This window comes from Dermacentor andersoni, chromosome 8, assembly GCF_023375885.2.
Source record: "Dermacentor andersoni chromosome 8, qqDerAnde1_hic_scaffold, whole genome shotgun sequence".
Classification (NCBI taxonomy): domain Eukaryota; kingdom Metazoa; phylum Arthropoda; class Arachnida; order Ixodida; family Ixodidae; genus Dermacentor; species Dermacentor andersoni.
The window spans coordinates 84,957,641-84,971,323 of NC_092821.1; the positions used below are offsets into that span (position 1 = coordinate 84,957,641).

Below are 13,683 nucleotides of genomic sequence, written 5' to 3' on the forward strand. Positions count from 1 at the left end.
TGCTAATTCAAGTCGCTACTGGCGCAGCCATTCGCGCGCCACTCGTTCTCCTTTTTTTTTTTTCGCGCATGCGCATTGGGTTGCGCCGGAGGAGTTTTCGGCTACAGGCGACGGACGGAGGAATCGGCTAGCCATATCCAGCTTTCCCTCCCTTTTCCGCAGCCGATGAGAATAAAGTCGGCGTGCAATGAATGCACAGTCGGCGATCCTGATAATCTAAAGAGACCACAAACCGATTTGTTTTGCAAACGTTTGTCCCTAGGCTAGCCTAGGCACAAACGCATACAAAGAGAGCAAAGAAAGTTCGCCGCTGTATTACCTAGGCAAGGTCAGATATTTGAGGAGCAAAAGCCCCCAGATTTTCTCTCTGGCACCCGCTTGTACTGCGCCTGCAAACAAACGTCGGGCGATTCCTCAAATCAGTCTCGTGATAATCTCTGTACCGGCCATCCTGGATCACCTCGCGCGCCATCTACAGTCCGCGCACATTGCGAATATGTCTAGCATTGTGCGATACAAGATACCCATTTCAGCGTCATTGCAATAAATTATACCTTCAAATGCTGATAACTACTGAGGTTAAGTTTTGAAGCTTGCTAGCTATAGATAGTAATCATAACAAAATTACATAAAACATTCCCTACACATATTTCACTGGAGCGCATTACCTACTATTACGCATGAGCAATATAACTTTGTCCTTCTTGAATATAGCGTTAAAAAGCCATTCTGGTAAAGTCAGATGACCACCCGTTTGTCTTAAGGATCTTGGAAATAAACAGTGTAAAGGCCTCTAAAATGTATTTAGAATGAACTCAACGGATAAACAATCGTACTTGTAAATTTTATATACAAGCAGAAAAATTTAAGTATATGCTTAGAAGTGTTTTGCGTCGTTATAATTAGCCGCGCGCGGTAATGAAGCAGAAAATATTTTTCTGTAATATTTTGTTTAACCTGCTACCCTCGTGTCAACACGGCCTGGTAGCCTCGACAGAACAAATCTACGTCCTTGAGCTAAGGTAACATCGGTTGCGAGCCAAGCCTTCGACACGTACTGGCACGGGGCACGCCGTACGCTTGCGTGGTCTTGGTTTGAATACGGCTGCTATGTGGTTCGTCATCTCTGCTGATTTGCTCATTACCGACGACTGATCTCCGAGGCGTAATCTTGGTCAGAGGCACCACAGAATTCAGGGTTACCGGCTCAGAGGGCCACACAGCCGACGGCTTGGTAACCGGAGTCATGCTAATTGGTTTCAGCGCAGCACGTGAGACAAGAACGGGCAGAGGCTTCGTAACCAGAACTTGCAGCGGTTTCGGTTTCCAGGGAACTAGCGGCTGCGGCTGTCGCACCATCAACGGCTTCGGCTCTAGCTTCGGCAGCGGCTTCGGCATTGTTGCCAGCAGCTCGGCTATCGGCTTTGGATACAGACACTTTCGGCGCTTGCCGGACGATTGCTGTTGTTGATCGGAGCGTTGTGCCGACATTGTTGAATCGCAGACTCGTTTCTTACGCGAAAACTGCAGCTGCGACTTAATTTTGCGTTTCTGCTTTAGTCCGCTTAATGCGCAGTCACGTAACGTACGACTGAACCGGCGCGGCGTCGCTTGCCTCGTCTCACAACTCGGTCGGCAGTAGTTGCCTCTGGTGTTATTGTCCACTTAGATCGTCGTCGAAGATGCAGCGGCCCATCGACGAGTACCGTCAGCCGTGGGAGAGCAAGGAGCACTGGGAGTTGCGGCGCGAGTTCATCATGGCCAACGAGGGCCGGTTCAGCGAGAACCGGGTGCTGTGCCTGGCGCAGGCGTTCGCCAACGTGGAGCTGCTGGGGTGCAGCTACCCAGCCGCGGTCATGGCGCAGGTGAACGAGCTGGCCAAGAACGTCACCTCCTTGTCGGTGGTGCAGGAGAAGCGGCGCGAAAACAGCCGCGTTCTCTTCGTCAAGGGCGAAGACGACGACGCGAAGAGGAGGAAGGCAGCTTCGTTGGGCACTTACACCCGCGCGCCACGATACGACGACCAGTCCCGTATGCGTGCCGCGGCATTCTTTCAGCGTTAAGAAAGTGTAAGGACGCTGACCAGAAGGCAACCCCGTTATTGTACCGAGCTGGTGACTCGATTTAGGTTGCGACTTGCTCAGTTGCGCGCATGAATGTCAGCGAGAAGTGCCAGCTTAAAGATAACTTGTAGCAGTGTTTGCACGACAGACCGTGTTGCCGAAGCTGAGTGAACTGACGAATCTAGGGATTTTTGTCGGGAGAACGCAAATGCCGGTCATGACAGCGTGACCATGAAATTCACATCATGCTGCCCATGTCTTTTGGTACGAGTGTGATCATTGTTTGGAGTTTGTACTTAGGGGACCACACATCAGGTGCTGATCAACGTGTTTTTACGCCTAGTTATATCTACATGACCATTCTGCCGCCCCGTTGCCCACTTTCAGCATTTTCCATAAAAAAAAAAAAAAGAAAGCACCATCACAGTCAACTTGGAAATTTTCTGCTCCGAAATTTACTCACCCTGTCTGCACCTCATAGCCGTGCGTTATATCTTCAATGTGCCTGCACTGGCTGAACTAGTTTAGCGAATGCAGCTTTCTCACTTTCAATTCGATTACTTTCTCACAATTGACTGCGCAGTTGCCCCTTAAGTTGGCTAAGACAGCACTAAACGTCACATGATGGTTGTTGTGAGGCCAATAAATGTAAAAAAAAAAACAAAATTTCAATGCATTTTCATTTCTAACCCAGTGTGTAATCAGTTTTGCAGAAGCTGCTATGCCTTATTCAGATCAAAATTACATCACACATTTTTGTTATGCTGTGAAATTGGGAGTACTAGGAGGGGGAAAAAATGATTGAAATCTTGTTCTGCTGTCCAGTAAAGCCATGCATGCCACAGTGTGCTGGCATATACGATACTTGATGCAACTGGTGTCGTCTTTCGAGGCTTCAAGCTGCTACCTACAATCTACAAGTGCGCAGCCTTTGATGTTTGCAACACCGATAGCGTTGTATATGTAAACATAAATGCAATTGCCAAGTTGGGAGCGTCCACAGTAGCAGACCAGGATCAACATGACAACAGATCAGAGGACGATGAATGCACAGAGAAAGGTGAAAGTTTAGGTAGGTGAAAAAAGCTGCAGCAGCAAGCACAACGACGAGACAGGTTGCGCCTGGTTGCTTGCATGTATGCAAAATCGTGAAAACACTAAACCTTTACTGACCACAGTAAAATTCCGAACTTGGTGAGTTGAGCCATTCAAATAGGAAACCAAACAGCGCAGACTACAAGGGACAATGTTTAACTTTTTAGTGAGCTCGAATGATGGATACAAAAGAGATAAGACAGGCGCAAATGCCAATTCCCAACTTGAAAGTTGGCGCTTATGCCCGTCTTATCAGTTCTGTCGTGAATCCTGCTGCACAAAAAAAGCATATATATATATATATATATATATATATATATATATATATATATATATATATATATATATATATACACACATATATGTGACAGAATACCAGCTAGCTCGGATCTCAAATTGCCAAAGACAATGTTTATTTTGTCTTTTTTGACTGCCTCTTGTGGTTTGCTCTGTTGAATTGTACTGACACCAGTATCATTCACTAAAAAAATATGCACTTCAAGGAGCACTCAAGAGATACTTTCAGATGTATTGCTAAACCACCTTCCTACAATGCCAAAGAAGTTACTCTCGCCACAAGAAGACTTTTCGTAAGCAAGAAAAGATGCAAAAAATGAAGTATTGGTGGCAATGCCACCTGGTGGTTCCCACACCAACATGCTATGATGCTTGCTTTAACGGCATCTGCGCAGGCCTGGATAATTTTTCATCTGGAAAGACGGACTACATTGTAATATACAGGGGCTAGAAACAGAACTTTCCATGTTTCAAGAAGTTTCACTGAGCTATATGGGCCGACTGCGAAGAAAATACTCTTGAATACCTAACGTTGCTCGAACATATTGGTGCTGGAGTTTTCATGCAAAATATCGATAATGAAACTTTTATGTTCATTTTATTTGGTATTTATCAACCTATTGCTGCAAAATTAACTTGGCAAAATACTTTTAACACTTGTAAACTGATTAAATGCTTCTCTTCTGTATCTCTTAAACCCTGTAAAAACCAACATACCATTTTTGATATGCAGAATTTGATACCTCGATTTTAATTTACGCACAGAAAATTAAGTTCAAAGGTCATAGCAGCATATTTTTATTTGTTGGAGGGAAGTTTCATTTTTTTATAATTTAGCACATGCCAATTACTAGCTAATTAGGGAATTTCGCTCATTAATTTTTTTTTTTGTACGAATGTCCTCTGCATGGCCATAAATGAATGTTAACAAGTTGTTTTAATTTTCTTTAGCGTGGAACAAAATTTTGGCTTTGTGAGCTAAAGTACCGCTGCATTTGTGTTCACACATACAAAGGATTTCAATCTTTTGCCCTACTGGCAACCTGATTCATAAAATTCAGGGAATGACTACATGTACTGGATTGTCGCAATAGCATCGAGTGCCAGGAGACAACATATTCGCTTATTGCGGTTGGTTTGTTTCCTTTTTAAAGTGAAGCTTGTTGTGCAAACCTGCCTTGACTTTCCTGACCGTGGATGAAGAGAGGTTTAATAGACTATTAAAAGATATCATTATAACAGAGGTCAACCGTCTGCGACAGTGACGTGGCAAGAGACGTGAAACCAGTCTTCAAAAACTTACAGAAATAAACATACTACAAAAGATCCATGTTAACAAAAGTTTGAATTACTGTCCAGCTGTCCTGCCAAATATATTTGTGAATATATATATAGATATATAGAACGAGAAGAAAAAAACCGGGGAGCCCTATTTTTATTATGTTATTATGTTTATTATTTTATGTTATATTTACTAATCTCGTTAACTTTCTTGACTCGAACACATTTTTTACCTCTGCTCAACATGGTTTTCGCAAAACATTCTCATGTGAAACCCAACTAATATCTTTCACTCATAGATTACACTGTATTTTAGACCGCGCCTCCTGTGCCGACTGTGTATTTTTAGACTTTAGCAAAGCATTCGACAAGGTTTGCCACAAACTGCTCCTATTCAAGCTGAGTCTTTTAAACCTTGACAGTAACCTGCTGAAATGGATTGAGTGTTTTCTTACTAACCGTCATCAATTTGTTACTGCGAATAATTATGATTCATCATTGACTGAGGTTCGTTCTGGTGTGCCTCGGGGATCAGTACTAGGGCCCCTACTTTTCCTGATTTATATTAATGACCTACCATCTTCATTGACATCTCACATTCACTTGTTTGCTGACGATTGCGTGATATATCGTGAAATAATTACTAACGACGACACTAATGCTCTTCAGTCTGACTTGGACTATGTGATTGATTGGTGTAACACTTGGCTTATGGAACTTAATATTAATAAATGTAAAGTTATGCGCGTGCAGAGGAACACCAGTACTCCTCCTACTTACTATCTAAATAATATTCCTCTAGAACCCGTTAACTCATACAAATACTTAGGAGTTCATATAACAGCAAAACTAACCTGGAACATTCACACTCAGTACATAATAAGTAAAGCTAATAGCATGCTCGGTTACTTACGCCACAAGTTTTCAAAAGCTCCACCATCCTTAAAATTACTACTTTATCAGTCATTAGTGCGTCCTAAATTAGAATACGCTGCAGCTGTGTGGGACCCATATCATGACAACCTCATTTCTTCACTCGAGCTCGTCCAAAATAACTCGGTCCGATTCATATTTTCAAATTATAACCGTACTGCTAGCGTAACATCAATGAAAGACAATCTATCTCTTCCATCACTTGCATCTCGTAGAACAATAGCACGTTTGACACTGTTTCACAAATTTTATTAGCATTCCTCCCTTCACAGTAACTTCATTTCTCAACCTCATTACCTATCGAGCCGCATCGATCATCACCATAAGGTCAGACTTCAAGCAGGCAACACTAACACTTTCAGTCAATCTTTCTTTCCCAGATCATCACGGCAGTGGAACCACCTTCCCTGTGAAATTGTATCTATTGTCGACAACAAACTGTTTCGTAAGGCTTTAGCTAACATTGTATAATTAGGAATTATTAACATGTTATTTCATTTACTTGCCCTACTTACAAGCGACTAAGGACGACACTGGTTAACATTGTAATAACAGGAATTATCAAGATGCTACTTTTTTTACATTGTCTGTCGTACTTACAAATTTTGGGCAAGATATTACATAGTATTGTATAATTAGTAATTACTAACACACTGTATTGTTTATTTTCCGTACTTTATTGTTATACTTCCCGTTTTCCCACTCCCCTCTGTAATGCCTTCGGGCCTTGAGGGTACCATAAATAAATAAAAAAATAAATATAAGAAGCCAACAAACAATGACACCAAGGACAGCATAGGAGAAATTGTACTGATCAATTGAATGAAAGTGAATGAAAGAACAATTGGCCTCAGGTGGGATACGAACCCACATCTTGAGCTACTACAGCGCCATTTTCCCGTCCACTTTCTGGGGTACTGATGTTTTACTACTAGAACTAACCCTGGGAATGTTCGCCCATGCCACCACTCCAAAGCCTTGGTGGCGGATGTGGAACATCATTTCTTCCCCAAGGCTCGCGTGTACACGAACTTTTCGGGTGAAGGCAACTGGTCAATAAACCCACACACGCTACCTGAAGGCGTCAACGCTGCTGGATTCGATCGGTAAGAGCATCGCACATGTAATGCTAATTAACTGGGTCTGTATACCGCCTGCGGCCAGTCGTTTTCATCCACTTTCATTTCCATTAATTAATCTATTCTTTAATCCAATTAATAAGTACAAGTAATTTCCCCTATGCTGTCCTTGGTGTCATTGCTGGCTTCTTATGATGTGATTGTGTATATATATATATATATATATATATATATACATAGTCGCAAGGATTATGTGAAGGTACGATGACATTGCTTCTTTAAAACTTGCACGCTGACTACATATGTCCAGCACTCTTGTGCGTAACAAAAAAATTACTTCCTTCATAAAACCTGCGCATATAATGTTGACTACCAGGCACCTCTAATGCACACTGATCTGTTACTGGAATAGTGAATAATATTTAACAAATTCTTTAATTTAGTTTCATTGACTTAACCATTCGGCATGTGCCACTGTGGGTGTGCCCATTCATGGCCAATCCTCCAAAAAGGTCATGTCCTGCTTTCGCACAAGGCTTAAAGAGTCTCTAAATCTTGCTATAGATGTGTCTGACTTTTCTGTGCACACAGCTGTCATCATCAAATTGTACGCATCGCCGTTCACTGTAAGACATTTAATTGACCGCTTTACTTAAGGTACACTTCACATAGATTCCAACATGTGCGGCGTATTTGCATAAGTTCTTATAGTCTAAGCATTCCTTGGCGAGTACTCTAGCCCACCACTGGAAAAGTGTTATGCCTTGTATCTGCACAAAAATGCGTAATTTGCTAAGTTAGGACATTTAACGTTATTGTAAATGTAGATGTTTGGAAGCTTTATATGCAATATGGAACAATCAAAACGAAATAAAAAAATTTATTGGATAGAGTTCCCATAGGGATACATAGGGCTCCATAAAAAATGTGGGGAAGCTTATAGTAGGTGTGGGCCAACTAAAATTTATGAGTGGGTCAACTTGAAATTTGGGAATGGGTGAATTTAATGTGGGGGTGGACCAACTTAAATTTGGGGGTGCGGGTGGGCCAACTTGAAATTACGGGTATGCCAAAGGAAATTTGGGGGTGAGCCAACCGAAAAGTCTTGCAACTTTACTGTCAACTTTTCTGTGTTACAACTTTAGTATCTAACCTTAATGGCGATTTACACAGCCTGCTGGAGTGATGCCATACTAACCAGCTACAGATAAACCCGTCGAAAACAAAATTTGTTGTATTCACTTCCCACCAACGAACACTTCACTCCATTCCTCCTATTTTTCTTGGTGCAAGTCCTATCCCTGCAAGTTTTTCATGTAATTATCTTGGTATAGAAGTAGACAGAAATCTTAAATTTATTGAACAAATAACCAAAGTAAAACAGATTACCTGCGGGATCAGGGTACTTCTAAAAGCACAACACATATTTAACCATCAAATATTACTATAATCATACTTTTCATTTATTCATTCTCACATTAACTACTGCACTACTTGCTGGTGAAACACTTTCGTAACCCATTTAAACACATTGCAAATCCTACAAAATCAGGCTACTGGGATAATTACATTTAGCCCATGTAACTAAACACCTCATATCTTTTATGAACTAATCACATTCTTTCAGTCACACAATTCATGAAATATAACCTAGGTACCTTTTCGTTTCGTCAAATCAATCACACGATGCAGTAGCTTGATACCATAATCTTCTCTAATAAATACTAATATTACCAGGTTTGAAATAAAAAGCAGCTTCATTTTACCCAAAATACATGATAATTATGGCAAGCAGAGCGTCCATTCTTCATCTACCGCATTCTGGAACACACTACCATTAGATATAACAAGACTTAAAATTCACAAATTCAAGAAACAACTAAATGATTACATTCTGTCGAATACTGATGCCTAGTTCATACTCACAACCATTCTTTCAGGGTGCCTTCACTTTATTTTCATTGTCATACCATTAGGTTTCTGTTTGGTGTCCTTGCCTTACATGCGAGTGATCAAATTATACTGTGTTTGTCACGTCAGGCTGCTACTATATTAGTTGTCAATGAGATTATGTTACAGTGCTTTTCTTCATGACATTTATGCACATGTAATTCTTCAGTCATGCTATTCATAGTAAAACCTGTAATTCTTCCGTGTTAACAATTTGTCGAAACTGCTGTAATTTGTGTTTTATTACGTTTACTTTGTAAAGGAGGTCCCATTGCAGTCTTTGACTTCGGGACCTCCTTCTGTACAGTAAAGTGTTGTAATCGTTCTAATCACCTCAATAAAAACCAATTCTGATTCTGACGGGTTTGGGGTGCTATGTAATTTGTGATCTTACATGGACTGAGGCGGCTCTGACCACCCTTCCTTAAAATAATTTCCTATCAAATAAAGGACTATATAATGATGTTATATATATGTGTGTGTGTGTGTGTGTGTGAATGATTGCCTGTAGCCAGGGTGTAGAACCAGAACTGAACCGTTAATTTCAGCCGAACCTGAACTGGTATTCTGAGGTGAAAGGTGCATAGACAATGACACACATAAGAGAGATGTACACAGAAGGCGCTCGTGCGGTCAGGGTCATTTCCAGTCTTTTCGAAGGAAGTGGTGTTATTAAAATCCTTAGGTTTGTTGACGACTTCTTAGTACTACTTGCAGACAGAAATTCTAGACGCATACTTGGTAATTAGCAAAACTTTGACAGCCTCTAAGGAGATTTTATCTCCCATAGGAGCGACTCCCGAACTTTTGGTCAAAGCCTCTGTAAGGTTTTTAGAGCTAAAATTGCTTTTATCTACTAACCATGTGTGTGGCGGTACGAGCCTTGGGCAAACAAACACCTCCTACTTTTTAGCTCTTTCCAGTCAAAGCGCATCAAATGGAGCATTGCCAATATGTGCCTTTTGAATGTTATTAAGAAGTCCTGTCACCATCGAGCACAAATAGTTTTCTTGAACAGATTGACCATTTAGGGGAGGCAGGCTTCCCACAGCATGTTCCTGTTTCTGTAGCAAAAAAAATTCTGAAGTCCCAAATTCATGAACTGAATAAGGAGCAGCCTCAAGAAAAAGAAAAGGTAGCCGAGATAGCACATGTATATCGCATGTTGCACGATTTGAAAAGAATCGCTAAGCGAGCTGATGTAAAGATGGTCTTCTCTGCCCATGGAAACTTTCTAGGCTCTGCGGAATGATAAACACTTGTCTTCGTAAAGCACCGGCTTGCATTGTAAACCACCAAAGCAAGTACACCAAGTGTCAGGTGGGAGTGTTGTTTTAAATACTTTTGTCGTGCAGTAGGAAATATGTGGGCCAAACTGAGGCTTAGACAGCATCACAACAAGGTTAAAATTGGCGGAGAAGGTCACCTGGGAATTCAGTGGCGCGGTTGTAAGTGCATGCCAAATTTTCATGCATGCTCTGTGGTGTTCAGAAGCCGTGGAAAATGGATAAGGTTATTAATTGCGGCAAACAGAATCATTGAAGCAGTCAATTGTTGCACAATTATCACTAAAATGAACTGCTTTACTTGAACGTGACCGAGCACTGATGAACTGTGACAGGGCTTTGGGTATAAATGGTGCCAGTTTCTTGGAATAAGTTTTCTTGGAATGTAGGCACCTTGTGTGTGTATCTCTCCTATATGTTTCATCTAGGCACCTTTCACCTCTGAATATGCTGAACCAGCATGCCCAGTTTTTCATCCTAACTGAACGAATATTTTTTGTACCATTTGGAACTAAACCGGTACTTTTTGCAAGAACTGGTTCTACAACAGGTTCAGCCAATGGTTACGGCTGAAATTCTACTAGAGCACAAGGCTGCTCTTGTGTCGATTCAATGCAGCACACAGTGTTGCCTTAGGAAAGGTCATATGGCTCGCCACAGTGATCTCATTGGTTCACGCAGCTTTATGCATAATCGTCTCAACTGCACACATTATCTAAACACAATGGTGGTGTCATCGTGGAGGGTACTGTCTAAACTGTACCCATTGTCTAGGCACAATGGTGCTGTGTCATCATGGAGGGCACTGCTAGTGCTCAAGGCATTGCAGTGTTCAGGTACAGTAGCGCACCAGTTGCACAATCCAGCACGCATGTTGCAGTTTTTACTGTAACTTCAGTGACTGCTGCTGTTCTTGCAGCACGATAAGGCTTCACAGAAATCTTCCATGGCAAAGCATGGACGGTGACAAATGAATAAACTCTAACAAGAGCAGGTTCTTCATGATAAAACTGGTGCACACAAGGAATGAAAGACACAGGTAGTTCCCAACACGTGCCGACTTGAAACTGTTCGTTTATTTCAGGAAAAGATTGTGCATATTTACTCCTACTAACTGAAATGAGCATGTGTAGAGAAGTCACAGCAACAATACCAAATGGTCACATGTTATTCAAACAAGGTGAATTCTTTGTCAATAAGAACAGCAGATAGATTACTCAGGCACATGTTTGCATGCTTTCTAATATGGAAGGCCTTCGTTATTTTGCATGTTAATTAATTCTTACGTGCAAACGGAACCACTGTCCCATAAAAAACGGGATCACAATGATTGCGTTTATAGTGGTCAGCTAAGTGTGAGCTACTACCTTTCCCCAGTGACTTAAGATGCTCTTTAAGGCATGTAACTTAACACACCAGCCAGTTTGTTCTATGTCAACTTCGCCGCAAGTCAGAGGCTACAAGTATACCACACCTGTTTTACATTTAATGAACTCTTGAGTTTTCTTTCAAAGCAGGGATACCATTTACTTTTTGTCTTGTCATTATTTTTTGCCACAGCTTGGCAGAGTGATCATAGCTTTGTCAGAGGTGCTGAAAACAGCATCAACACCAAATTGGCTAGCTACGTTCTTTAGCACCTGAACAAAGCGATTGACATAAGACACGACTGCCACATGCTTTTACTCTGTGCCCTCTCTGCTTCCCGACCCTTTTGGTTCCACACCCTTGAACACATTAAAATGAAATGCTGAGGTTTTACATGCCAAAATCACGATATGATCATAAGGCACGCTATAGTGGGGAACACTGGGTTAATTTTGGCTACCTGGGGTACTTTAACGTGCACCCAATGCATGCTACATGGGTGTTCTAGCATTTCGGCCCCATGGAGATTTGGCCATTGCGGCCGGGATTCGATCCCGAAGCCTTGGGCTTAGCAGCACAACACCAAAGCCACTACACTCCAAGACACCGCAAGTCCACTTTTTATGATTTTTGAATGAGCAGTTATGGTGAACGACAGGCTTAACCGATCTAGAGCTATACATCCTGCGGCATGCATCCAGAGCAGCTGGATGCATACTGCTTAGGCCATTTTTCCTCTTTCACTTTGTCCACATTTGACATGGGACAATACCAAGCTTCAACCTCTGCAGCCGCCTAAGGATGCGCAATGCCCTTGTCTGCGACCACTGCACTGACCCATGCATCACCCGTGATGTCATGTTGCCACCACACCACAATATTAATTATGTCTAGAGGAGCCCTTGTAGCAAACCCAGTTCATTAAAAAATGGAACAATTTGTAATGATAGTGTAATAATAATACAGAGTGACCTTTTTGCACCATTAAAATAAATTAGAATAAGATGGCTTTCCTTTTCTAATTAGACCACATAATCCAGTCACAGAATTCAGTGACAACATGCTTACTTTGATGATGCCATGGCAAATGCTGCCAAGTGCGTATGAATGTTTACTAAACATAAGCAGTGGTGGAAGCGACACTTGGTCTTTTGGAGCAGCTTCTGGAGCAGGAAAGAGGTAGTTTGGAGCAGAAGGATTTGCTGTTTGGGGCAGGAAAATTCTTTGGAGCAGTAACTTACTGCTCTGGTGTGAAGAGGAAGCTCTGCATAAGTTGGTACTTTCTGAATCATGGCACTCAATATGTATTATACCAAGAAACAAGTTTTTTTCGTCACTTGCTGTTCAATTTTATTGTTATATAAAAAAGATGAAATTTCACCCTAACTTACACTTAATTCTGCACTTCAATAAAGGAAGCCTACGCAGTCATGGCAGCTATATTAGGAAAACAAAGCTACCAAAGGCCATTATACTCACAGACTCCTCAAGTGTAGTGAAAGCTTTAATATCATTGCACAAACATAAAAAGCCTATAATCAACGATCTTCATGCACTGCTGCGCACTACCTATATATCTAACCAACACACTGTAATATGGTGGATGCCCGGGCACAGAGGGATTGAGGGAAATGTGCTAGTAGATGAAGTGACTGAAGCCATAGCAACGAAAGCTAGGTAATCTGTGCAAAGCTGTTCCTGCCACAGACCTGAAGCCATTCCTGCTTAAGAAGCTCAGGAGCTACTGGCAACACTTGTGGGATGCCGAAACCCTGAATAAGCTCCCCGTCATTAAAATCCACTCAGGAGACTGGTCGTCACCATCAGAGTCACGACAATGTGATGTGTTCTTTTGCCGACTGAGAAAAGGGCACACATATGGTGCCTACTATCTTTTAACTGGTGCCAGACCTCCCAACTGTGGTAGATGTGGCAAAAGGCTGACCGTGCTCCACGTTTTGCTGGAGTGTTAGGGGGCAGAAACTGAATGGAAGAGGCACTTTCCTGTTGCGTAGCAACAGAATGTACCCCTTCACCCGCACCAAATACATTTAGGCTTCTATGGAGCCATTGTGCAATTACCATTTGTCATTCGCCGCTTCATAGACTGCCCCGTATACCATTTATCTTGGCGCTGCCTGACCGTCCCTGGCCCTTGCGCCAATAAAACCCATGCATCATCACTTCACTAAAACGTTAATCCCCCCCATGCTGTCTTTGGCTACGCCATCCATTTCATATGCTAAAAATTTCATCTGTTATAGAGTTTTCATCTGCCAAGCAAGTTCAACATGCCCAGCCACCCAGTTATTTATTAATATGGCACAAGCG

The 13,683-nt window shown here is 41.9% G+C and overlaps 1 protein-coding gene across 1 annotated transcript; it reads left to right on the forward strand.

Moving 5' to 3' along the window:
- The first annotated feature begins 1,414 nt into the window (after positions 1-1,414).
- LOC140219836 (uncharacterized) lies at positions 1,415-9,058 on the forward strand. Its single transcript, XM_072289812.1, has one exon. The coding sequence runs from the start codon at positions 1,683-1,685 to the stop codon at positions 2,061-2,063; it is 381 nt and encodes a 126-aa protein (XP_072145913.1). The 5' UTR covers positions 1,415-1,682; the 3' UTR covers positions 2,064-9,058.
- Positions 9,059-13,683: the final 4,625 nt, after the last annotated feature.